This window comes from Ceratotherium simum, chromosome 13 (assembly GCF_057802395.1).
Source record: "Ceratotherium simum simum isolate JZ-2026a chromosome 13, ASM5780239v1, whole genome shotgun sequence".
Classification (NCBI taxonomy): Eukaryota; Metazoa; Chordata; class Mammalia; order Perissodactyla; family Rhinocerotidae; genus Ceratotherium; species Ceratotherium simum.
Window position 1 is genome coordinate 45,259,030 of NC_141912.1, and position 25,923 is coordinate 45,284,952.

The following is a 25,923-nucleotide window of genomic DNA, read 5'->3' on the forward strand; positions in this document are numbered from 1 at the left end:
CTAGTCTAGTTCAGAGCCACTGAGCGCTGATATCTGGAGAAAAATGGAGAGTTGATCAATGTATTTGGCAACAATGAAAGTTATTAGTGACTTTAAAAAGAGCAATTTCTATAGGGTGGTGGGGATGAAAATGTGATTCAAGTGAGTTCTAAAGAGAATGGAGGACAGCAAATGCAATCTCGTTTGGGAAGTTCTACTCTAAAGGAGAGCAGAAAAATGCAGTTGGAAGTGCTTTTGTTTGTTTTAAGGCAGGGGAAATAACAGCATTTTTCTGTTCTAAGAGAAATTAGCAAAGTGTATTGGTGCTGTGGTAGAACTTGTGGAAGTACATTTCTGATTGCTTCTCTTTTCTCAGTGAAACAGGAAACAAAGTGACAGCTAAGCAAGAACAAGAGAAGTACTAGAGGTCTGATGAAAGGAAGGTTTAGACAGTTATTAAGGTCAGTGGGAGAAGGGGTGCTCTAGGACGTTCTAAAATTGTTGGGCAGCACTAAGGGCTATTTGAGGTTCTTAGTTATAAATCTGAAGTGAGACTAGTCAGCTTGATTGTGTTCTCTAGCCATCTTCTGCTACTGGGGAATAGACATAATGTAGCTATAAAATAAGCAAAGAATTGGATTTAACCAGGATTGGGGTTTTGGTAGGTCAAGTCTAAGTGTGAGCTCCCAGATGTTTCCTGACAAGGGTCTGTAATCAAAAAAAGTTTGCAGGGGGCTGGCCCCAAGGTGTCGTTGTTGAGTCCAGTGCGCTCTGCTTCGGTGGCCTGTGTTCACGGGTTCAGATCCCAGGTGCAGACCTACACCACTTGTCAAACCATGCTGAGGTGGCGACCCACATACAAAATAGAGGAAGACTGGCACAGATGTCAGCTCAGGGCTAATCTTCCTCAAGCAAAAAAAGAGGAAGATTGGCAACAGATGTTAGCTCAGAGCAAATCTTCCTCACCAAAAAAAAAAAAAAAGTTTGTAGACTAATGATAAAAAGGAAATGAATACTATAAATAATGACAATCTAATAGATACATAAAAATCTTCCTACCCTGTCCATGGATCATTTACAAAAAGTCACCACATATTAGGACACCAAGTAAATTCTAATAACATTCCTTAAGCTAAAAATGATACATCTAACAATCTGACTATTATGCAACAAAGCAACTAAAACACCTAACAGAGGCAGAAACAAACAAAATATCCAGCCACCTGGAAAACATATATCTTAAATATTCTCCTAAATAAATTAGACCAAAAGGCAATTCAAAAGTGCAATTAAAGAATAGTTACAAAATAATTATTTAAATAATAGAAGTAGTATATATTTTTAAAATCTATGGGCTATATCAAAAGCTACACTAAGAAGAAACTTCACAATTTTAATATTTCCATTGTTAAACAAAATTTTGTTATTAAAAAAACAATAAACACATTTGATTTTTTAAAAAAGTCTTTGTTCAAATATTTCTTTAGGATAGTACCTAAAAATGCAATTTCTAGATCAAAGGACATGTAGGTTTGTTTTTAATGTGTTTGATAGATATTGCCACACTTCTCTGCAGAAAGCTGTGTCAACTTATGTTCCCACGAATATAAGAGATAGTCTATTTCTCTACATCCAAGTAAACATTGAATAATTCTTGGTACAAATTAAACAAAATATATTTTCTAGCTTAAATAAAATGTGATTTTTTTCCCTAGCTTTGGTTTGGTTTCTGGGGGGAGGGCTGGGAGATGAGATTCAATATTATTAAAATGTATTACAAATGATTTATAAATTTTCTTATAGCTGTCTCTTGCCTCAGAGAATCCATAATTCTTTGAATAAATCCCAAATATAACCAGCTGGCCTACAACCATTATATATGAAAGTATCCAAGTCCCATACAAGTGGACGAAATGATTTAAAATAATGCCATGAGACCCTAGTAGAAGAATTTTTTAGAACAGTTGATGAGTTTGAGATGATTGATATCCCAAAGAAATAATATCCAAGCTACCATGATAACTCATCACTCTTTGGTTACAATAAATTAAAAATTAAACCTTCATAATGAGTTTCTATGATTCACAGAAAAAGTTTAAGCAATGTTTAATTATATAAATAATGTACTGCATTTTCTACTTCAAAACCATATGATGGGTTATCAATAAGAACTGCTTAAGATGATGGGAAAAATTCCCCAAAATTTCACTTGAAACATTTTTTTTTGTAAAGAAGAGTGATAATTGTCTTATCAGCCTATTTTATTTTATTCTATTGATTGTAATGAAGTCATTACAAGACTTGGAACAAGTCTTCCAAGATTCAAATATCTTCCCACTAAACCTAGATTGATAATGGAAACTACACAGAGCTACTCTCTAGGAAAAAAGGTTTCAATTCTTTCCCCTCTCTCCCTCCTTTCCTCCCTTTTTCCTTCCTTCCTTCTTTCCTTTTTCCTCCTCTCTTTCTCTCTCTCTACCCCTCTCTCCCTTCCTCTCCTGTCTCTGTTCCTCTCCTCTTTTCAGTCTCTCTCTCACTTGGATAATTTCTACAGTGAAGGAATACCGTAGGAAGATATTTGTGTATGTACTGAATTTTGGTAAATAAAGTCTAATTTTAAATTATTTAAAAGCTCTGGTAGAGCTTTTATATAGTAAGGTATTTTTTCAAAATAAAAACAATTACCCCAGTGATTCTGGATTTTTCTAGAGTGTATTTTCCCAAAGGTGGTCACTTCTGTATTGACAGCTTCCCCATATTTGAGAGTAGTTCAATAAACCCATTATTAATGACTGTCTTCTTCTTAGGATACAGAATAACCACAAGAAATAGATGTCCTCTCTTCAAGGATTTTTAAAAGTAAGGGTATTTAAAATTAAGATTTAATAAACATTTTAAAAGAAAAAGATAAAATATCCAAATTATTACTTAGTTACTTTAAAAAATTAAACATCACACAAAAAAGTTTACTACATAGGTATGATATTAATTGGGGAAGTACGGCAAAACACTACCCTTTGTAACTAAATATAAGAGCCCCATAGGAGTGATGGCAACCCCACAGTCTGTCAATATAGTACATGAGGCAGATAGATGCAAAAGTAACTTTGGTGAATCTGGTGATCTGTTTGTAAATTGTTCCTTAGTGTTAGAAGGACTAAGTGAAACAAGTTTCCTATTGTATAGAGTAGAATGAGCTGAGATGCAAAATTTCTGTGCCACAAAAATTTAACAGTAACTTAAGGCACATGCATATTCAAACTATTTTCTAAGTATAAATCAGCCAATAACTAAAAGAATTGTCCAGAAGAGGTATTTAATGGATCATAAAAATGAATATGTTATTATTTGAAGATGCTAAATTATAAAACTGTATAATAGCAAATACATGAGAAAAAGTATGTAACATTTATTGCCAAATGTTCTGAATTGGCAACTAGATAGAAAGAACCAATAGTCACAGATGGTATTGGTCCATTTGAAAAAAAATCTGCTAACTGAAACTAGAATTGATGCTCAGTATCAGCCTGTAAACACATCTGGGACATTACAAGTCAATACTGAAGCAATGTGGTTAGGAGAACTTCTATAGCTGGAACTATGGAAAAGCCACTACTATAATTTGAACAGGAAGTTATTCAAGCAATGAAAACCATTAGCAACTGGAAAGCACCTGTAAAAGATTTGTCGAAGAACTCCTGATACAAAAGGTTCATAAAGGAACATAACTAATTACAATATCCTTTTTGCAATCCTATGTGAGTCAGAAGAAATGACTGATTTTATATACCTGGATACTGCATTCTTTAAGAAAAACAGAAAAAACAATTCAAATCATCCAAAGGATAGATTAATAATATTCAATATATCAGCTATAAAATTACACCTATTTTATTTGCCTAATTTGGACAAATATTTACTTAAAGTTTATAATGTTTTAGGCACTGTGCTAGGTACAGAAGATATGAAAATAAATAAAATAAGTCCACGCTCTCAAGGAGCTTATTTAGTAAGTTAAAGTAAGTAAACACAACCAAGTATAATCTATCACGTACTAAAATATCTGAACTGAGATGCTGCCAGATGGAGAAGGCTCAGGGGAAGGGAAGAAAAGAGAATGCCTATTTAGGGAACTACAAGTCCAAGGGGATTCTTTAAGTTGCGTGCGCACGCGCGTGTGTGTGTGTGTGCGTGTGTGTGTATACATGCACATTTTGGGAGAGAATATGGTAACAGATGGGGAGCAGGAACAGTGAGAGATGAAGATGAAAAGGCTGGTTGGGACCAGATTATAAAAGATGTATTAATCTAAGGAGTTAAGACTCTTGTGTAGAAAATGGACAGTCATGAAAAGCAGAAGCCTGGCAAGATCTCATCTGCCTTTTGGAATGATGCTTATGAAAAGACAGTTCCCAGCAGACCTCCAAATGCAATGGATTACACTGATTACTAAATATTTAGAGCTTAATTCAGAATCCTTATTTTTAAATGAGGAACACAATAATCTAGAAAGAAGTCTAATTGCATTAAACAGCTTGATCAGCATGATTTACCATAAAGTGATGGCAACAATAAGTAGTGAACTAAAGGCAGCTCCTCAGCATGGATGCAAATAAAGGAACAAAGGGAAATGATCTATACTAAACAAGCAATGATCTGTTAATTCCACTAAATAAACTATAGCATTAAAAAGACAAAAATCTTGCCAGAGAATACATTTATTTTCATATTTAGAAGTACTAACTTATTGAGATTAAATCAATAAAGATAAATAAAAGCCAGACTATGTAACAACAATCTGCCCACCTACTGTGGGGAATGTGGGTGAAGGAGAAAGAATAGGGAAATATAATCCACAAAATATTCAGGGCAAAAATATTTTGGTTATTACAACAACCACAATTTGAGAACTATAAACATTAAATGTAAATTAGTGGTAAATCTTGTGGTGTTCTTAAATTCGATGATATTTCAAAACTCTTCTGTGCCAAGGTGTTTTATAAACAAGTTGGTGGACTGATCTCTAAGAAAACCCTTGAGATGTATCTTTCAAAAGAGAAGGTTTTCATTTTAAAAAGAACAAATTGAAATTATCTGAGAAAGAAAATATTGATTGATTCTATAAAAAACTAAATTGAACAGTATAATCAGATGTGTTAGTCAAATGTCCATTTATGCAAGGCTAAACACAGCAGCCCAGTGAGACCTGCGCACACACATTACCACTGGTAGACATGAGTGTTTAGTTTGCAGTGCTGGTGTGTAGCTTTACCCTAAGAAATGGTTCTCTGCTTCACTAAGGTTGAAACTCCTGGATGTGGGGAAGGTGGAAGTGAATGGCAATCATTGTTCCCATATTTTACTACCAAGTCCTGATTTAAAATAGTCTCTCCCCATAACAAAAGATACTTGTGGACATCAAATCGTCAGTCCTGATTTGGATTAGGGAAAATACGATTACTATGAGTATTGTTTCAATGCTGTCACCATGTATTTTGCTTCCCAGTAGACTAGAGAAAGGGGCAGGGAGAAGAAATCTTTTAAATTTCACCCAGAGACTAATTGTAAAAAATTCTAAATAAGTCTGAGGGTAGGAGACAAAATGGGAGTGATACTAAAATTTTTATCATAAAGATAGTAATTTGACTAATTTTGCTCTAAAACTTTTCTATAGCAAAGCAATAACCCAAGAGATTAAATATCCTGTAATGTTTGAGAACAACTAAAAAACAACAACAAAAACACCAACCACTTTCAGTTTCACACCCAGTATGTGGGGCGCTCTAATCAAAGCAGAAGTCTGTTCGAGCCCTCTGTTAGAGCCCATAGTTCACATGTTAACAAAAGCCTAAAAGAATCCCTTGAGAACCATCTGTCAAATCTGATGTATTAAGCTGTAGAATGATAAGGACCTGGGTAAGAGTTAGGGAATGTTCTAGTTGTATAAGATCTGTAACTTACTTTTCATGTCATTAATTGAAAAACGTCTTCTCCAGAAGACACTTTTCCCAAGTTTAGACAAGTCTTTTACGGTAACAAATATACAGATCTTTACCATTACATAATCAGAAGACAGCTACAGGTATGGATAAAAAGTAATTTGATAGAGTCTATAGAGTCACAAACGGAAATCAGTTTCAGAGCTATACATTATGCCCACCTTTGGGTCTCCTAAAGTCACATAATACTCCCTGTTCTGCAGTTTCTAGGCCAGAAAAACAAATACTAAATTACATTAATTTTGCTCTGTATAGCTAGAATTACCAAAGGTTTTTTTGGAGGTATTTCTACTAATATTCTCTGAAGAATGATTTCATAGAGTATTTTTAAATTACGAACAAAATTACCTTCGAAAGAATAAACAGACATAGTAATGTGTTTTCCTGATAAATCTTTTTCAGGAACTAACCCTGATATATTACACTGTTTCAGGTTTTAAAACTTACCCTAGTTCTATTCTACTTTATTTTGTACCCTCTTCAGCAAACCACACTGAAGCTAATTCTATGGCCCTGTCTGAGGTTAGTTATAAAAATTTCTTAAAGAAGTAATGTGCTTTACCTCATTTGAAACTAAATTTCAAATAAAATAGCAAGTGAAATAGAAAATACATGGCTACATTACACAACGAGTAATCTAGTGGTTCAAAATTCAAGACCAACTATAGTAATAATAAGAAGAATACCAACCATTTATTAAGCCTGTATTCCCCTTATCAGAGCACTCAGTTATCCTTTTATTTGCCAGTTATTACTATAGTATTGTGAGGCAGAAACCATATTTTTGTCTTTCTTATAATCATAATCTCAGGATCTAGTACAGTGACTGACTTATAAAAGAATCTCAACAAATAAATCCTGAATGAATTAAAGAACGGAAGAATGGGTGCACGATTTGCTTGAATCCAAAGAAAATGATTTCCACTCAATCTACCATGCTGTCTCTTAAGGAAAACTTCCTAGAAATCTGAATATATATATATTCCCTTATCATTGGGATCATTGGGTAAATAGGGTTCTCTCATCCCATTTTCACTATTATAAATAACATTGTGATGAACAGCCTTGTACATGTGAATGTACGTATGATCAAAATTTCTGATTGTATCTTAGACATATTACCAAATGTAGGTTTACTAGGAAGTATATGGATGCTTTTAATGCCTCTAATTGATATTTTTAAATTGTTTCTGGTTTTTACCAATCTTCACTTCCACCAACAGTTAATGTGTACCCAATCCCATCTTACCCTTGACCATTTTATAAGCAAAAATGACAGGGGTTCATTGCAAGTAAGCAGATATTTTGTATGCTTATTAGTTATTTTTATTTCTTCTTCTGTGATTTGTCTATTCATATCCTTTGCCAATTTTTCTGCTGGAATGTTATTTTCCTATTGATTAAATGATCTACATAAATAAGTGATATTAATATTTTGTCATATTTTTACACTAGTTTGCCTTTTACTTTTGTCTTTTTTTTGACATACAGAAATTACATAATTTTTATGTGATCATATTTAACAGTCATTTCTTTTGTGATTTTCTTCCCCAAACTGGGCTCTGAGTAACCTTTCAGAAGATTTTAAGAGATTCTATTTCTTCTCTTGAAAAATTCACAATATATATTTGCATACAAAAGACTCTGAAAAGCCTAAGAGAAACCTCTTAAATTTTTAAATTTAGGATTTCATAAATTTATTTGAAAATAAACCACTCTTCCCCTTGTCCCCCACAGGGCACCTTATTTTTATGTACTATTACTGAAATACGGGAGAAACTATTGATTTTTAAAGTATCTATATGATTTAATGAAGACTTTAATCGGTTCTTGATGGTTTTTAGATTGATTCTCAAGGATTACCTACTAAAAAATTATATCATCTGTACATAATGATAATTTTTGTCTCCTGCCAATAGCGATGCTTTTTACTGCACTGGCTAGTGCTTCCTAAACTCTGGCAAATAAAAGTGATAACAGTGGGCCCTCTAGAATTTAACGGAACCCTATTAATATTTTTAAAACTATAATGATGTCTGTTCACTGCAGTGAGATATTCTTTATCATGATATGGAGACACTTTACTATTCCTAGTTTACTGAGAATTTCTAAAGATAATAGGAAACGAATTTTGTCAAATGTCTTTTTATCATCTACTAAACCGATCATGTGGCTTTTTTTCTCTGACAGTTATTTGGTGTACAATAGTAATATATTTTCTAATACTGAAGCATTCTTGAACTCATGAAAAAATCCCATTTGGTCATGGTACATTCCTCATTATATATATTGCCAAATTAAAATTGCTAATATTTTAAGATTCTTGCGTTTATACTCAAGCAAGATTACACTATACTTTGTAAAATGTAATGAGTTTTCCTTTTTTCCTATGCTTTGAGATAGTTTATATAGCATGATAATTAACTGCTTTATGAATGTTTAAAAGAGATTTCCCATAAACTGGTTTGGATTCAGAGACTTTTGAGGACATAATTCTTTAAAAACATTTAGCATTTCTTCCAAGGTTACTGATTATCCAGGTTTTCTACTTCTTGTTGAGTAAAACTAATCATTTATATTTTCTTAGAAAAATACCCATTCCACGAAGATTTACAAATATATTAGAAGAGAATCATATGAGAATTGATTTCTCCAGTATACAGCTATATCCTTACTTATTGCTAATTTTTAGGAGCTGTCTTTTCTTTTTGTTTTTCTTATTTAGACTTATCATAGATTCATTCCACCATTTTGTTCTTATTTTTGCAAAGAATTTCTTACTGTTTTCTAACTTTATTTATGCTTTAATTTTTATACCTTCATTTTCCTTGTTTTCTGTTTATTTTGATGTAAAATTTTTAATTTCAGTTGCGTGTTTATTTTCATTTTTCCCAATTTAATAATGAAAGATTTAAAAGCGAAAAAGTTGCCTCTATTTTAAATAAAGCTTTGTCCATACTTATTAAATTTTATATGGACTATTCTCATTGCTATTATCTAAAAAGTCTGTGGTAGTAATTTTAAATTTATTTGTTGTTGGTCCATTAGCTGTTTCTGCAGTTTATTTGGTTTTTTCCTCTTTTAATTTTCAATCCGTTACGGTTTTGTTTATTTAACCTCTGTTATTATTTTCAGGTTTTCTTTTTCTGCTTGGGTAAGGTAATATGCTCTATAAATTCCTGCATTTTGGAATTTGTTGACTGTTTGTGAGGGAGAAAGACTTCTCATGGGCAGTTGAATAGTGGTGTTTTGTAATGATTTTCAATTTAAAATACAGTGAAATTCTTTCTTTATTGATGATATATAGATCCATTATGTACAATCAAAGAAGTTCTTCTGGTTGAAGAAGGTGTGGGGGAGAATGGAGGCTAGAATGCCACCAAACCTCTCCTCACCTTCCCTAAGGAGCACCATGGAATCCCTGGAGCTACCTGGATAAGATTTTTAAACCGCTAATCATTTATAAAGTGTTTTATATGCATCTATTAGATAAACTTAAAATTTTATTAGTAAAACTTTTTCCGCCAAGTCAATATGCTAAATACTGAGAATGGTGTGTTCCAGTCTCTACAACAAATGCATTTCTCTGACCTCTCTCCGAACTACTGGAAGCTTTGGCTTGGTATATTTCAATTCTCTGGAATTTGATGATTAACATATTGTATTTACTATCTTCAACATGGGCAGCATCTTTTAGTAACATAAAACTACTGGCTTTGTTCCTTTTTTAAGCTTTTCCCTTTGAATTCTCTTCTCTCTGAACTAATACTGCTACCACCAGCATTTGAGCTTGTCTGATATACCTCTGAATGTTCTTTTAATTTCACAGTTAAAAACATCCTGTAAAATTGTATTTCTATTCTTATACGATGAACACACATATGGGCATAGTATATGTATGTATGTAAACGTAATGCATATTTCTACATATCATGTATGTATATATGTATATAAACAATATCTTTATAGTATATAAATTCTTTATTTCCTAATCCCATCTATATTTAAACTTTAAACCATTTTATGGATTTCATCTTTTTAACTCAATCTTTTCAATTTTTTTTCGTATCTGTAGACATCTATCTTACTAGGATTAGCTTTTTTCTTTTATGATAAATCTTATCTAAGATATTATTCTGAAACTCTTAGTCTTATTAAAGGCATTTTATGTTACTTTCCTTTACAATTAAAAAAAGTCATGATAGGTAGAAAAGGGGAATAGTAGAAAGAACACACTTCAAAACTAGGAGAAGATGGAGAACTTCTACGGCCCCCTACCTCTGTGGCTTCTTCAATGAGTTTTCCAGACTACTTAGCTCCAAAAACTGTAACACTGGGATTCAAAACCCTCAGGGATCATAACCTCACTACACTTGGGGCGTAACTGAATGGTATATCTGATTTCTCTGATCATTACTTTGTGAGAAACTTTCTGTTTTAAAGTCTATGGCCAGTCACTTCAGGGTAAATTCAGATGGCCACCTAGGACCTTATCCAATTTAAAGCCAATTAAAAAAAATTTTAAGCTGCTTTAAATATTATGTATTCCATTCTGCCTTCTCTCTAGATTCCAGTATTAGGCCTCTGACCTAAAAACACAAGATAAACAGTCACTGGAGATTTTCAGCACCTCAATCTTTTTAAAGGCTGCTCTCTCTAGTGAGCTCTAATCTTTGTTCTCTTGTTTACTTTCACCAGTTTGAAGATTAGTCAGAAGGTAGAGTTCAGCCAATGTTTTAAGCATTCATTGGTTACATCCCCTTCACAAACCTAGTCACTTATTAGACCAGATATTTCACTTGATCCATGATAAACTTGAGCTACTCAGGTTCCTCCTCAGTACAGCAGCTGTGTCTTAGGCAAGGCTCTTTTGTGAGTGACCACAGCTCCTCTGTTAAGAAAATCCAAAACTATTCGCAGCTTTTAGTGACCCTTTCTTGGCCTTTGGTTGACACAGTCACATTGAGATGATTAGATCTCAAAAAATTAGAACGTAAGAAACAGGATCAACAGTAAAACACACCTGTGTCATTCTGGGGTAGGGGTAGGAGGGGATGAGGTGGAAGGGAATTATATTTTTAGGTATTAGTATAATTACCATTTCCCTGCTTCTCTTTCCCAGTCCCCTAAATACACTAAAGCAATTTTGAATATTATTTAATAATTTAGAAGGATCTTCAGAGATCATGGATCATAGATCTCTAAAATACATATATCCAAGTGTTAAAACTTTGGGGCTGGGGAAAAATAAATAGGTTAAGAGTTAGTTTACAGACATGACGATGAACTAGCAAGTAGAAATGGATGTAAAAATTCAGAAATTTTTTATATTTCAAGTCATATAATACTTAATAGTAACGAAGTAAATTATGAGTGAAACACAAAGCCAGGCACACATAGAAATCAGCTGAAAACAACAGGGAAGAACTCAGTTTTTTGTATGCTTGCTTAATGTTTTGAGAAAAAGCTAGGGTCCCAAGTCAGTTTTTATGTTTGTAAAAATTTTTCTCTTCTAAATTACATTTAAATGAAAAAAGAAAGAAAGAAAGAAAAACAATAATAAGCTTTGTTGGTAGGTCTATAGCATTTTCATACATTTTAGGGAGAAGGTAGTAAACAAAGTTCCTGCAGCCGTAAGTGATGCTTAGAGGAAAATTAAATCACCGAGTGATGCCAGGACTGATTATTCTACTGCACTTTAAAGCAAGAGATTGCAGTCTGTCGGTCCAAAGTGGTTTCATATGGACTGCCACAGTTGTGGTTTATGCTTGAAACTATAACCTGTCAAATTAGAAGCAGGCAAGGCCTATGCTAGTAACGGTTCCACTTTCTACTGTCTACAGTTATGTCTACAAGTTCAGCACTTTTTATTCAGTTAAACTCTATTATTTGGATGAGTAGAATATCAAAACTACTCTTTGTTATCTTGGTTAGAGAAGATTTTATTTACGGTATAAAGCTTAGAGAAACTGCCAATCTAATTTTTTGTACAGATGAAGCTGATTTTCATTGTAACTATTTTTTATCAATTATTGATATTTTATTATCCTATTTACTACTATGTAATATAAGATATAACTACAGGGAAGAGGTATATAAACAGCATATGTTCCCAACCTTTTTCCAGCCTGCATTTCCAGATATCTTATTGACGTTAACTTGTACCTTTCTGACTCATCATTTTTCCAGGCCTACAGTAGCCTGCTATTGTGAGTTTAGTGTTACAACATGCTCCATTTCTTCTCTTCTCCTTGATTGTGGAATGTCTTTCTGGGCAATGGGCTTGGTTGACAGAGATTTTCCCATCAAAATTGAAAAGCTACTTGTTCCATTTTACTTATGTTTTATGTAGAGTCCTTCCTTAATGACTCTTTCTTAATGCCCATTTGTGTAATATAAAAATGTTTTTAAAATAAAGCGTAAACAATATCTGCTCTCTGTGTAATGCATCATAAGTGAAACCATGCCACTAAACAATCATATCCTGTTTAGGCCATAATGACATCAGAAATATATGTTTATCATCTGCTTTGGACAACTTAGCATGTTTCTGGCCCGAGGCAAAGTTGAACTAAAACCATTTGCAGTTGCCCCAAACCAAGATAACCACACATTTCTAAGGTAATTGATACCTAAGAAGAATATTGCCTTTAGATCATAGTTCATGATCTAAGCACAGTAATTCTTTAAAGAAGGTTGTTAAAGTTTATAAAGCATGTATGTCTATTGGACTTCCACCAAAATTTAACATAAAATAATTGTACTTTTAGCATGCATAGAGACTATGATAAAGTAGGCACTTAGCACGATCTTTTAGAATTCTGGAATTACCTCTCTTGCCCAATTTAAAGAGAAGAGAAAAATGATTTTTTTACATGTAAAGTACAATAAGAAGATGAATGACAAGAATAATGCCTTTTATTTTGGAAGGCACTCAAATGAAATCAATCATTACTTTTATTTTTCCAGAAGTATTTAAGGAAACACTTTTATGAATAGATAGCTAAGGTAAATAGAAGGTATACAATTTTCATATTCATTGTTAAAACATATCCAGGGAATCCAAACACATGTCACTAACTTTGTGTTAGAGTGATATAAAGCATGTAATTGCCCTGGATACTACCTTAGCTAGTGAGTCCAACCATAGCCTACAACTAGAGTCTGAAAAACAGCTCTTCATGCTATATGCCAAAACAAAAGCAGCAGGAATTACCTTTGCCCACAAAGACAACTGAATGGTTTGGAGAAAAAATAAGTAAATATTTATTTATAAATTAGCTTTTACAGAATAAAATAGTATCAGTAAAAGTAAGATACAGAAGGAAGCTTGGGGAAATATTCAAAGGAGGGAACAGTGAAACAGAAAACTGAAATCATCTGCCAAAGTCAATGCTGAAGGCAGAGTTTGACACCCTCTCCAAGACTACTCCACTGAACAATGCTGCCTTCAGACGTGAAATCACCGATTTGGGAATTTCAGACAACATTTAAAGAACATAAGAATAGAATCGAATAGCACTGGCATTGCAATGGTTATTCTACTAGATAAAAAGAGAAGGATGTACTATACCTCCATTCTTTCTTGTTTAACTTCATCAATTTCATCATCTTCAAACATTGCCAAGAGTTCTCCTGTTTGGTCAATAGAGTTGAGAAAGTCTTGAGTAGTTTTTTGTCTTTTGCTCGCATTATTGCTGCCAATCAATTTGTCTTCATGAAGATAAGGGAAGGAAAAAAAAAGAAACATGCTTAATCAGTTTATATCAGCACCAATCATTACATGAATTAAATACTGCATATGAAATTCAGAATTGGAATTCTCTGAAAATAATCTTTACAATGAGAATCCTTGCATCCAAAACAAAAGTGTAAGTCATGCAGAATTAAATCATTTATTCATGTTACAAATAAGATTGAGAGAATAAAACCAAATTATCAATTACCAAATAAGAGTGAATGAACTGATTGAAATTCCTGACCAAAAAAAGGAAGAGTCCTCAGATTTGGAAAAAGAATACTGCTATGGCAAGCCTAATTAAGAAAATAAATAAAAACAAAGACATAAATAAATAACATCAGGATTGAGACATGGAATTAATAGAAGAGAATATTATGTACATTACTGTGGCAATACATTTGAAACCTAAAGGGATAAGATCTTACTCTTTTTCTCTTAAGAAATAAAACTATCATAGTTATTTACAAGTAAAATATAACTCTGAGAAAATTATTGCAAAAAGTCAGGAAAGAATGTAATATTACAATAGGTAATTAAAACAGTTTAATGCATAAGACTATCAGTGTGAATTAGTGAGTGAGGAAGAACTAGATTATTGTCTTTTTGTTCTGCTTTTTTCTGAGGAAGATTCACCCTGAGCTAACATCCATTGCCAATCTTCCTCTTTTTGTATGTGAGCCGCCACCACAGCGTGGCCACTAACAGACGAGTGGTGTAGGTCTGCACCCAGGAACGAAACCTGGGCTGCTGAAGCAGAGTGCACCAAACTTAACCACTAGGCCACCAGGGCTGGCCCCTAGATTCTTTTTTAATGTGATAAATTACATGCTTATATACAAAATAAAAACAACCCAAACATCTGAGGATGAAAGCATACAATCTTTCACCATTAAGTATGATGTTAGCTGTGGGTTTTCCATAGATGGCTGTCTTGGTCAGTTTGGGTTGCTATAATAAATATACCATACACTGGATGGGTTAAAAAACAAGTATTTATTTCTCATAGTTCTGGAGGCTGGGAAGTCCAAGATCAGGTGCTGGCAGATCTGGTGTCTGGTGAGAGCCTACTTCCTGGTTTGCAGATGGCCATCTTCTCGTATCCTCACATGGTGGAGAGCAGAGATCGAAAGCAAGCTCTCTTATGTCTCTTCTTAGGCGGGCACTAATCCCATTCATGAAGGCTCCTCCCTCATGAGTTACTTACTTTACAAAGGCTCTATCTCAAAATACCATCACACTGGGGATTAGGCTTCAACAAAGAATTTTAGGGGCCGGTTGCCTAGTGGTTAAGTTCGCGTGCTCCGCTTTGGCAGCCCAGGGTTAGCAGGTTTGGATCCTGGGTGTGGACCTACACACCACTCATCAAGCCATGCTGTGGCAGTGTCCCATGTGTAAAACAGAGAAAGATCGGCACAGATGTTAGCTCAGTGACAATCTTCCTCAAGCAAAAAAGAGGAAGATTGGCAACGGATGTTAGCTCAGGGCCAATCTTCCTGACCAAAAAAAAAGAATTTTAGGAGAACACAAACATTCAGTTCACAGCAATGACCTTTATCAGACCAGGAAAGTCCCCTTCTCTTCCTAATTTGTTGAGTGTTCCTCTCCTCAAAGACTTGGATTTTTTTCAAATGATTTTTCTACATTTAGTGAGATGATCATGTGTCTTTTGTCTTCTATTCTATTAATATGATGTATTACACAAATGGTTTTCTAAGTTTAAATCAATTTTCCATTCCTGTGATACATCCCATTTAGTCATGGTATATAATCCTTTTTAGATGTTGCTGGGTTTGGTTTAGTAGTATTCTGTTGAAAATTTTTACATCTATATTCAAAAAGACACTAGTCTGTAGTTGTCTTTCCTTGTGATGTCTTTGTTTGGTGTTCATATTGGGGTAATACAGATCTTGCAGAATGAGTTGGGAAAGAATTCGTAGATCTTTAAATATTTGGTAAAATTCATCAGTGAAGTCACCTGGGCCTGGGTTTTTCTTTGTGAAAAGCTTTAAAATTACTAATTCAAACTCTTTACTTGCTATAGGTCTACTCAGATTTTCTATTTCTCCTTAATTCAGTTTCAGTAGTTTATCTCTTTACCCGAGAGAAAGTAAATATTTAAAGAACTGGTTACATTAACCATCTTATTTACCATTTCTATTTCTTTTTGTAATCTCAGCTACAATCTTGTATCACTCCTTACTCCAATACAGCTTTGTTACCACTCATCTCACTTACGCTGTTACTGTCAAATATATTACATAACTATATGTTATAGACCTACCATTACAATTATATATATTGTTTTATATGATTGCTTCTTTTTTTTTCTTTTTTTTGGTGAGGGAGAATAGCCCTGAGCTAACATCTGTTGCAAATCTGCTCTTTTTGCTGAGGAAGACTGGCCCTGGGCAAACATTCGTGCCCACCTTCCTCTACTTTATATGTGGGACGCATGCCACAGCATGGCTTGATAAGCGGTGTACAGGTCCATGCCCGGGATCCAAACCTGCGAACCCCGGGCCGCTAAAGCAGAGCATGCAAACTTAACCATTACGTCACCGGGCTGGCCATACAACTGCTTTTTAAATCAGTTAAAAGAAGAAAGGAAAAGAAATATGCAATTATATTGCTTCTTAAATTTATTGACGTAATTAGCTTTACAGGTGCTCTTTGCTTTTTTTGTGTGGGTGTGGATTCAAATTATTTTCTGGTGCACCTTGCTTTCAGCCTGAAGAAAGTCCTTTAGTATTTTTTATATTGGTCACTAGCAAGAAATTCCCCCAGTTTTTGTTTATTTGAGAATATATTTATTTTGCCTTATTTTTAAAAGATAGTTTAGCTGGATATGTTTCTTGGTTAACTATATTTTCTTTCAGCACATTGAATATGTCATCTCACTGCTATCTGATCTATATTGTTTATGAGAAGTAAGCTGTTAATATTGTTGGGGTCCCATTGTATGTGATGAGGTACTTTTCTCCTGCAGATTTCATGATTTTCTCTTTGTCTTTGTCTTTGAACATTTTTACTAAATAGTCATGTGTTGCTTAATGATGGGGGTACATTCTGAGAAATGCATCGTTAGGCAATTTTGTTGTGCGAACATCATAGAGTGCACTTACACAAACCTAGATGGTATAGCCTACTACACACCTAGGCTATATGGCGTAGCCTATTGCTCCTAGGCTACAAAGCTGAATGGCATGTTACTGAACTGAATACTGTAGGCAACTGTAACACAATGGTAAGTATTTGTGTATCTAAACATAGAAAAGGTACAGTAAAAATATGGTATAAAAGATAAAAAAATGGTACACCTATAAAGAGTGCTTACCATGAATGGAGCTTGCAGGACTGGAAGTTCTGGGTGAGTCAGTGAGTGAGTGGTGAGTGAATGTGAAGACCTAGGACATTACTGTATGCTACTGTAGACTTCATAAACACTGTACACTTAGGTTACACTAAATTTATAAAAAATATTTTTCTTTCTTCAATAATGAATTAACCTTAGCTTACTGTGACATTTTTACTTTATAAACTTTAATTTTTTATTTTTTGACTCTTTTGTAATAACTTAGCTTAAAACACAAACACATTGTACAGCTGTACAAAAACACATTATTTCTTTATATCCTTGTTCCATAAGTTTTTTTTATTTTTAAATTTTTTTTACTTTTTAAACTTTTTTGTTAAAAGCTAGGACACAAACACACACCTTAGTCTAGACCTACACAGGGTCAGGATCATCAATATCACTGTCTTCTACCTCCACATCTCATCCCACTGGAAGGTCTTCAGGGAAAATGACACACATGGAGCTGTCATCTCCTATGATAACAATGTCTTCTTCTTCTGGAATACCTCCTGAAGGACCTGCCTGAGGCTGTTCTTGAGGAGGTGTCACTCTCTTCAGAAATATGTCCATGTCCATCTTATCAAACATAAGATAAAATGATGCAATCAATTCTCTTTGGTTTTGCTTGGTTTGTTTCTTTTTTTCATCATAGATTTGCTCGTAAGCAGATAATGCACCATGAACATCCCTCTCTATTAAAGAAAATCTTTTGGTGTAAGGGTCCATGTTTGCAAACTTTTTGAGGAGTTTCCTGAAGTTTACAACAGCTTCTGCTAAACCCTTCACTGTGAATTTTCTTGGGGGTTCTTCTTCTCCTCCTCCTGTAGTTTCCTTTTCTCTTGCTTCCTGTTCAGCTATGCATTCCTCTTCCAAGTCCACCAAGTTCCCAGTAGTCAATTCTTCAAGAAACACCACTAGGAGCTCCTCAATGTCATCCTCATTCAAACCCAGGTTCAAGTTGTTCGCCATCTCAACCACAGTCTTGTTGATTTTTGCAACCTATTCATTCTTGGCAAATCCTTTGAAGTCATGGATGAACCTCTAGAATGTGTTCTTCCAGATGCCATTCATACACTCCTTGGTGACATGACCCCAAGCCCAAGTAAGATTCTTGATGCAGTTATAGATGTTGTAATCCTTCCAGAACTGCATCAGTGTCTTTCTCAGTTGCCGCAATAGCCTGGGCAAAGGTCCTCCTCAGGTAGTAGGCCTTAAAAGCTGCTAAAACTCCTTGATCCATTGGTTGGATCAAAAAAGTGCTGTTTGCAGGGAGAAACACTGCTTTCACATTGGGATGAAGATCATCAATAAAAGGAGGATGTCCGGGAGCATTATCAACAAGAAGCAAAATCTTGAAAGGTATGTTATTCTCTAAACAGTAGTTCTCCATTTTGCCTGCATAGCAATTCAGGAGGGCATCTTGGAAGAGGAGCTGGGTCATTCATGACTTCTTACTGCTCCTGTAGTACACTGGCAGTGTGTGCTTACTGATATGCTTGAAGGCCCCGGGTTCTCACTGTGCCAGATCACAAACAGTTTCAATTCATAGCCTGTAACATTGCCCCCAAGCAAGACTGTCATCCTGTCCTTAAACGCCTTGAAATCTGGCATTACTTGGCCTTCTTCTGGATGAAAGTCCTTTCAGGCATCCGTTTTCAGAATAGGGAGTTTTCATCCATATTGAATATTTGCTCTGGCAAATAATTTTCCTCCACAATCAGCTTATCTGGAGTTTCCAAAAATTCTTCAGCTGCCTTCACATCAGCACTTGCAGACCACCACTTACTCTCCCATTATGTAATGAATAACGATTCCTGAATTGTTTAAACCACCAGAGCTAGCAGTAAATTTCACATTTTAGTTGAGTCAAGTCTTTTCTTTCAACATCACAACCTTTTTGCTTTGGCTGTGATCGTCATGGTGCTGAGAGGGATATGCTTCTGTGTCTGGTCTTCAATCCAGGTCATTAAAAGTTCCTCCAAGGAACTGATATAGGCCTTTCTCAAAACTTTGTTAGTCTCATTGCCTTCAATGAAGCAGATCCTTCAACAGCTTCTGTCACTTTGTTCTTGTTCTTCACAGTTGTAGCTATGGTGGAATGGAACATGCCTGACTGGTGAGCAATAACCATCACTGATTTTCCAACTTCATAGACCTTAATCACTTTAATTTTGTTTCCATGTCAATCATGCGATGTGGCCTCTTACTGGAAACATCAGCAGTGGATTTTGTATGCTTAGGAGCCACGATGAACAAAACAACACAAGGTTAAATCAAACATAAGATAAAATGATGCAATCAAGAGATGCAGTAAACATAAGATGTATGAGGTTGCTGCAGGTGTAACAGGGCATACTGTTTTATGGTAAACCTTTTTTTTTTTAATAAATAGAAAGAGTATACTCTAAAATAACGATAAAAGGTATACTATAGCAAATATATAAACCAGTAACAGTTGTTTATTATCAAGTATTATGTACTGTATATAACTGTACGTGCTATGCTTTGATATGACTGGCAGCACAGTACGTTTACACCAGCATCACAGCAAATGTGTAAGTAATGCATTGTGCCATGATGTTACAATGGCTATGATGTCACTAGGTGATAGGGGTTTTTCAGCTCCATTATAATCTTATGCGACTACCATCATATACGTGGTCCATTGTTGACCAAAACTTCATTACGCTGTCCATTACTAGAATGCATCTCAATGGGGCTTTCTATGTGTTTATCCTACTTGGAACTTGTTGAGCTGCTTAGATGTATAGATTAATAATTTTCATCAAAGTTGGGAAGTTTTCAGTCATTATTTCTTTGAATATTTTTTCTGCTTCTTTTTTTCTTTCCTTTCTTTCTGGCAGTCCCATTATGTGTATATTGGCTCACTTAATGGTGCCTCATATTTCTCTGAAGCTCTGTTAATTTGTCTTCATTCCTTCTTCTCTTTGTTCTACAGACTGCATAATCCTTAGCAATCTGTCTTCGAGTTCACTGACACATTCTTCTGTCAGTTCAAAGCCACTACTGAGCCCCCTTCCTGAATATTTTATCTGCCATTGTACCTTTCAACTCCAGAAATTGTATTTCTATTTTTTATAATTTCTGTCTCCTTATTGATATCTCCATTTTGTGAGACACTGTAATCATATCTTCCCTTTGTTCTTTAAACATTGTTTCTTTTAGTTCTTTGAACATATTAAAAAAGCTACTTTGAAGTTTTTGTGCTAAGTCCAACATCTGGGCCTCCTCAAAGGCAGTTTGTGTTGTATGCTTCACTCCCCCCCACCTTTTTATGGATCACAAATAACTGTTTCTTTGCATGTCTGGTATTTAGTTGTTGTTGAAAATGGAAATTCTACATAATATGCTGTAGCAACTCTAGATAATAATTCTTTCCCCTTCCTGGGGCTTGTTGTCATTGTTTGCTTATTTCGTTGTTTATTTAGTGACTTGGCTGGACTAGTTCAATAAAGTCTCTTTCCCTTGCAGTGTGTAGCCTCAGATATTGCTCCTCAGAGGGCACAGACTTGAGCGCGCAGTCTCCTCAATCACCAGGGATGACTGTGGTTTTAGTAAGATTCTCTTTGGCTGTAACTTTTCCTGATCTCTCTGTTAAGTTTCTGGCTGGTCTGACTCTATTGGTATAACACACAGCTGTCAGCTTCCACTAATTGTTGGCTGATTGCTCTATCGATTTTAACAATACTCTTGGGCATAAATTGCTTCACAGATCAATGTAAGTAATGTTGGGCTCTTCTGCAGAGTCAAGTTATTATCAGCCCTTAAGTTTTCCTCTGACACCAGGAGGACTCTTCTTAGTCATCTCTTTCCTTTGTTTCCTCTGTTAAACTTTTAGCTGAAGCACTGTCTTGCTTGTTGTTGTTAGCATCACGGAGCTTCTGGCTTCCTCTTAACTGCTCACCACCAGGATCTCCATTGTTTTTTACAATACCTTTAGGTATGAACTTCTACATGCTCTGTTCCAAACAGTCAGTCTCCATAGGGAGAGCTGCAGAGTTCTCTGTTATTAAGGCCTGCCTCTCCTTCTGGACTGAACTTTTCCACCACTGTCCTGGAGCTGGGGTTGGGAACAGCGAGCGATCAGCTTCTCCTGGAGAGACTCTCCTGGATCTAAGAGTGGTGAGCTGGGCAGGGATGGCAGCCTCTTGTCTTCTAGACTTGTCCCTTCTGGTGTGGAGCTTTACTTCCTATGAGCAAGCTAGAGTAGGGCAATCAGGGCCCAATATTCTCAGTCTGCCATGTCTAGGGTAGAGCTTCTCTTCTCTATGAATGGAAGATGAGTGGAAACTCCAGTACTTTCAGTTGTGCCTGCCTAGAATAGAGCTTCTGCAACATGGAGCTGGACATGAGAAATGCTGACCTCCTGTCTCTCCGGGAGTGAAACTGCTGCTCTAGACCGGGAACTGGAGAAGCAGGTATCCAGCGTTCTTGGCCACATTTGCCCACAGTAAAGCTTCTATCATATTGAGCTAGGATGAGAAGGGAAGAGGGGAGCAAGTCATGGCTCAAATGCAGTAGATTCTGACTGTTCTTAATGCGATTTAGTTGATTTGCTTGATTATATGTTTCTACATTTGCTGTACACCCTTAGGACAATTTCCAGAGACTTTACATTATCATTTTTAAAAATTTTCACAAGTTACATGTGTTTCACTGGGGAAAGAGCCTACACACTCCTCACATGGCCATTCTACAAGTCCCACCTCAGTATTAGATGTATTTTACCTGAGTATTTTATCTTATAAATTTGATGAAATATTTTAAAACTTTATATATGACACAAAATTAGAAAATTTAAATGAGGATAGAGGAGAAATTTGAAATAAATAAGGAGGAGAGGGCATTCAACTGACTGATGGTTTTAGTATAATTCAACACTAGTCTCACCACTCCGAGCTTCTTGGTGTTCAAAGCATGGTATTAACAGCTATCGTTATTCAGTGACAGGAAGGTATCAGGTGCTTTTCATACATTATGTTGAACTCTCATAAAAACTCCACATGGTAAGTGATATAATTTCTGACTGATAAATGAGAAAATTGACTCTCAAGGTCACACAGAGAGAAAGCAGAGAACTGAGATTGACTGGAATTCAGATCTGTCTTGCTCCAAGTTTATATTCTTTACGCATTCCATAAAAGGAGGGATTTAAATTTATCTGGAGAACTATTTTCCAGGAATTAAATTCTATGAGAATTGCAGGAATATTAAATAGGCAACACTGAGTAAAACATTTGATCAGAAATTTTTTTTGCACGGTTATTAGACTTGCTGATTTGTTGAAGGGAAATGCAAATAACTCTTTCTCTTTCAAAGTTTGTTAACTCTTCATTTGGTTTTGAATAGTTTCCTGGAATTGTCCTTAATCCGGTAGAGTTTGTTTAGTTATTTTATTTATCAATGCATGTATTAGCAATGAATGCCACTATACAATGACTGTATCAATAAAAAATAAATGAGTTATTTCTAAAAATACAACATATTTACTTTGATTCAGTAAGTATCGTTTAGTAATTATCTATTTTCAGCTTAGCATTGTTTAATTTTGCAACATTAATATTTTTTCTAAATATCCTAAAATGAGGAATTGAGTTGGAAAATGAGAAAATGAAAATTTTCTACTCTGTTAGGCTTTTTGTTAGAATAGCACAAAATAACACATCAAAATGAGGTGACTTTACATCAGAAAACATATCAGATACTTTCAATAATAAATTAATAAAAACTCATTCATGTCCATTTCAAAGATATTTTATAATAGTTCTGGTTTCCTACATCCATGACAGAAAAATTACACTTGCTAAAATCAATTGTGTTTTGAATCAACAAAGTTTTCTTAGTTTTATGATATTCTGATGTAAAGCAGGACATATTACCAAAAGAAAGAACTGAAATTCCAGATTACTATGAAGTCACACAAATAGAAAACCACAAGATTTAACTTCCCAACAAAATAAATATTTGGATAATTTCTAAACTACATAATTTAATGGAAGTATATATATTTTACTGTGATGTGAATATCTATATTAACATTGCATAAACGTGTCATCCAGCATACATGCATCATACCGCTTTTAGTTTAGTATTTTGTTTAGATTACCTTCCAGAAGATCATCCTCGTCTATGCCTTTGATAATCTTTGATTTGTAGTCTCGGAAAAACATGTATTTTAGCAGTCTTCTAAGTTTTTTCTATTAAAAATATGAAATAAGTAAATAAAACTTCATACATATATTCACTTTACTAATTAAAGACTACAACAATAACTAAATTTAATACACATGTACCCCAGGATCATTGGGGAAAAAATAGCAATTCTCAGCATAATACTATGAAATAAAAATGTAGTTATCAAATTAAACATAAAAGATAAAACACAAGCATTTTTAAAAGCACTTTTCCTTTGCAAGTACCAAGCTGCTCCAGAATCACAACTTTTCTTATCTTATAAAGTTTTAAATTTTTTCTGAAGATTGTGATAAATATCACGTTTTCCACACTAAGCTGACTATACTGACTTTATAGAATTTTGTACACATTCAAGACCAAATTTTATTTTATTTTATTTATTTATTTTTTTGTGAGGAAGATCAGCCCTGAGCTAACATCCAATACCAATACTCTTTTTTGCTGAGGAATATTGGCCTTGAGCTAACATCCATGCTCATCTTCCTCTACTTTATATGGGACGCTGCCACAGCATGGCTTGACAGGTGGTGCGTTGGTGCACACCCAGGATCTGAACCTGTAAATCCCTGGGACCCCGAAGCAGAGCACGCGCACTTAATCGCTATGCCACCAGGCCAGCCCCCAAATTTTATTTTTTAAAATGATTTATAAACATCTAGACGAGGAGTGCGTAACAACTGCTCTAAAAAGCCAAGCACTCTCCTTTTTATTGTTTTGTAGTCTCTGAAAATCTTTTATTTAGACAAGTTGGTTTATGTTTTATATTTCTAGAAAACATTCTATAATCTGAAAAATATTTTTTTATGAAACTCAAAGCTGACGAATGATAGTTGGGTCTTGATGGCTTTCTTTAGGTTTATTAGAAGACCATAATACTGCGTAACTTTAAAAGTAACTGATAATACTTTTTAATTTGTTGTGTGCTTACACTTAGAATGTATTATTACTGGTTCTTGGCCTTCAGGTTTAAGATTCCTAATAATAGCTGAAATATATTGCATTTTACAAAGTTCTTTTACAGACATATTGATATTTGCAATAGCCCTGAGATGTAGACAAATATAATCATCTCCTTTTTATATGTAGGGAAACTGAGGTTAAAAAGTCTTACCACTAGAGTTTAGTAGGGCCAGAGGTAGAACATATAACCTTTGAATCTCAGTTTCTTTATTTACAAAGTAAGGAAAGTACCAACCTTACAGGACTGTTGTGAGGAATAAATGAAAGAATGCATGAAGTTGCCTGGTGCAATACGTAAAACATAGTAGGCGGTCAATAAATACTGTTTGAATATAAACTGGAATTAATAAGAGAAAAAACATATACCTGTATACGAGTCGTTTGCTACCCTTCTGTTCTCTTTGCTCTGATTCCATTCAGTACTTTAAATTTTACTTCGTCTCATATTATACCTATGTAAACTACTTTAAATTCTGTTTGGAACATGTCAGCATGTAAACAAAATTATCATCTTGAGGAGAAAGATGAGAACACTGGCAACTATTGATACTACAGCTATGTTCTCGATTGATAAAAAAGATTCTGATTAAGAGTCCTTCTGGACAGAAGGGCATTGTCAATTAGTGTATGTTCCCGAAGTTTCAATATGATTTTAAATTTTGACTTGTCCAAAAGGCAGGAAAGAGTGTCAGTGTGGACTATTTTTATGCTAGCCTCTTTACCTCTGTCAGTGAAAAGGAAAAACTGACTGGACAGATTCTGTGAAGTGCTAACGCTAACTCTATTGTTCTCCAGCTGCCTTCAGAGACAATCTTGGCTCAAGGTCCTCATTTCCACCAACAGCACCTTCAGGCTCCTTCCTCACGGTGCCACTGCAGTAGAGCGCCTGTTTCTCCTTAGGCCTCCGAGTATAATCAAATCACCAAATCTCGCATATTTTACTCTTCACTATCTTTCTGAATTCTTCCTTCTCCACTTCCAGAGCCACCGTAGTAATCATATTTTGCCTTGACTACTGAACGAGCATCCTGCTTAGTTCCCTTGCATTTGGTCCATTCTACCTATGACTGCATGATTCTCACCCTAGGCAGAACATGCAGCCTTCAACAACTCATACAGTCTCTCCATCAAATTACACAACCTTAAAATTCTTTGAGTCTTAAAATGCTTCTTTAACTAATTAATCTTACAGATTTCCTAAACCAGATTATAGCTTCTTGATAGTGAAGACATTTCTTTTCTCTTTCTTTACATTCCTTATACCATCTAAGAGTTAATGAACTAAAAATTTATATAATTTAATGGTAGACTGGTCAAAGTGCAGTTTGTAGAACCCTGAATCTCACCGCATAAGGCAGAGAAAATACTTGATCCAAGTTTAGTCAACCTTCAGTCAATCAGAATGCAAGGGTTTACAAATATAAAGTAACTGGATAGTAGAAAGGATGTTAAAAGGTTACTCAAAAGGTCAGATGGGATGCCTTCTGATAAACTCAGAGCTGCAAGCATACAGCACTGGGGGAAGAGCAGTGGGTGAGTGCATGAACAGGCCAGGAACAAGCAACGGGGAGACGGGGAAGGAACATCAGGAACCGAGCACTGCTTGCTCACTCGGGAGGGCATCTGCCATAACACACTGTGTTACGGATATTCAGTTAGTTCTTTACATGTAA

General features: G+C 34.9%; 1 protein-coding gene across 7 annotated transcripts in view; it reads right to left on the reverse strand.

Moving 5' to 3' along the window:
* The window catches only part of SUPT3H (SPT3 homolog, SAGA and STAGA complex component), a 549,045-nt gene that overhangs the window by 167,422 nt on the left and 355,700 nt on the right, over positions 1-25,923 (reverse strand). For all 7 annotated transcript variants that reach the window (XM_087438676.1, XM_087438675.1, XM_087438677.1 and 4 more), the window contains exons 5-6: positions 23,202-23,292; positions 13,552-13,691 (exon numbers count right to left, since the gene is read on the reverse strand). In XM_087438676.1, the coding sequence (XP_087294802.1) occupies positions 13,552-13,691; positions 23,202-23,292 (231 nt within the window). The remainder of the gene's footprint in view (positions 1-13,551; positions 13,692-23,201; positions 23,293-25,923) is intronic.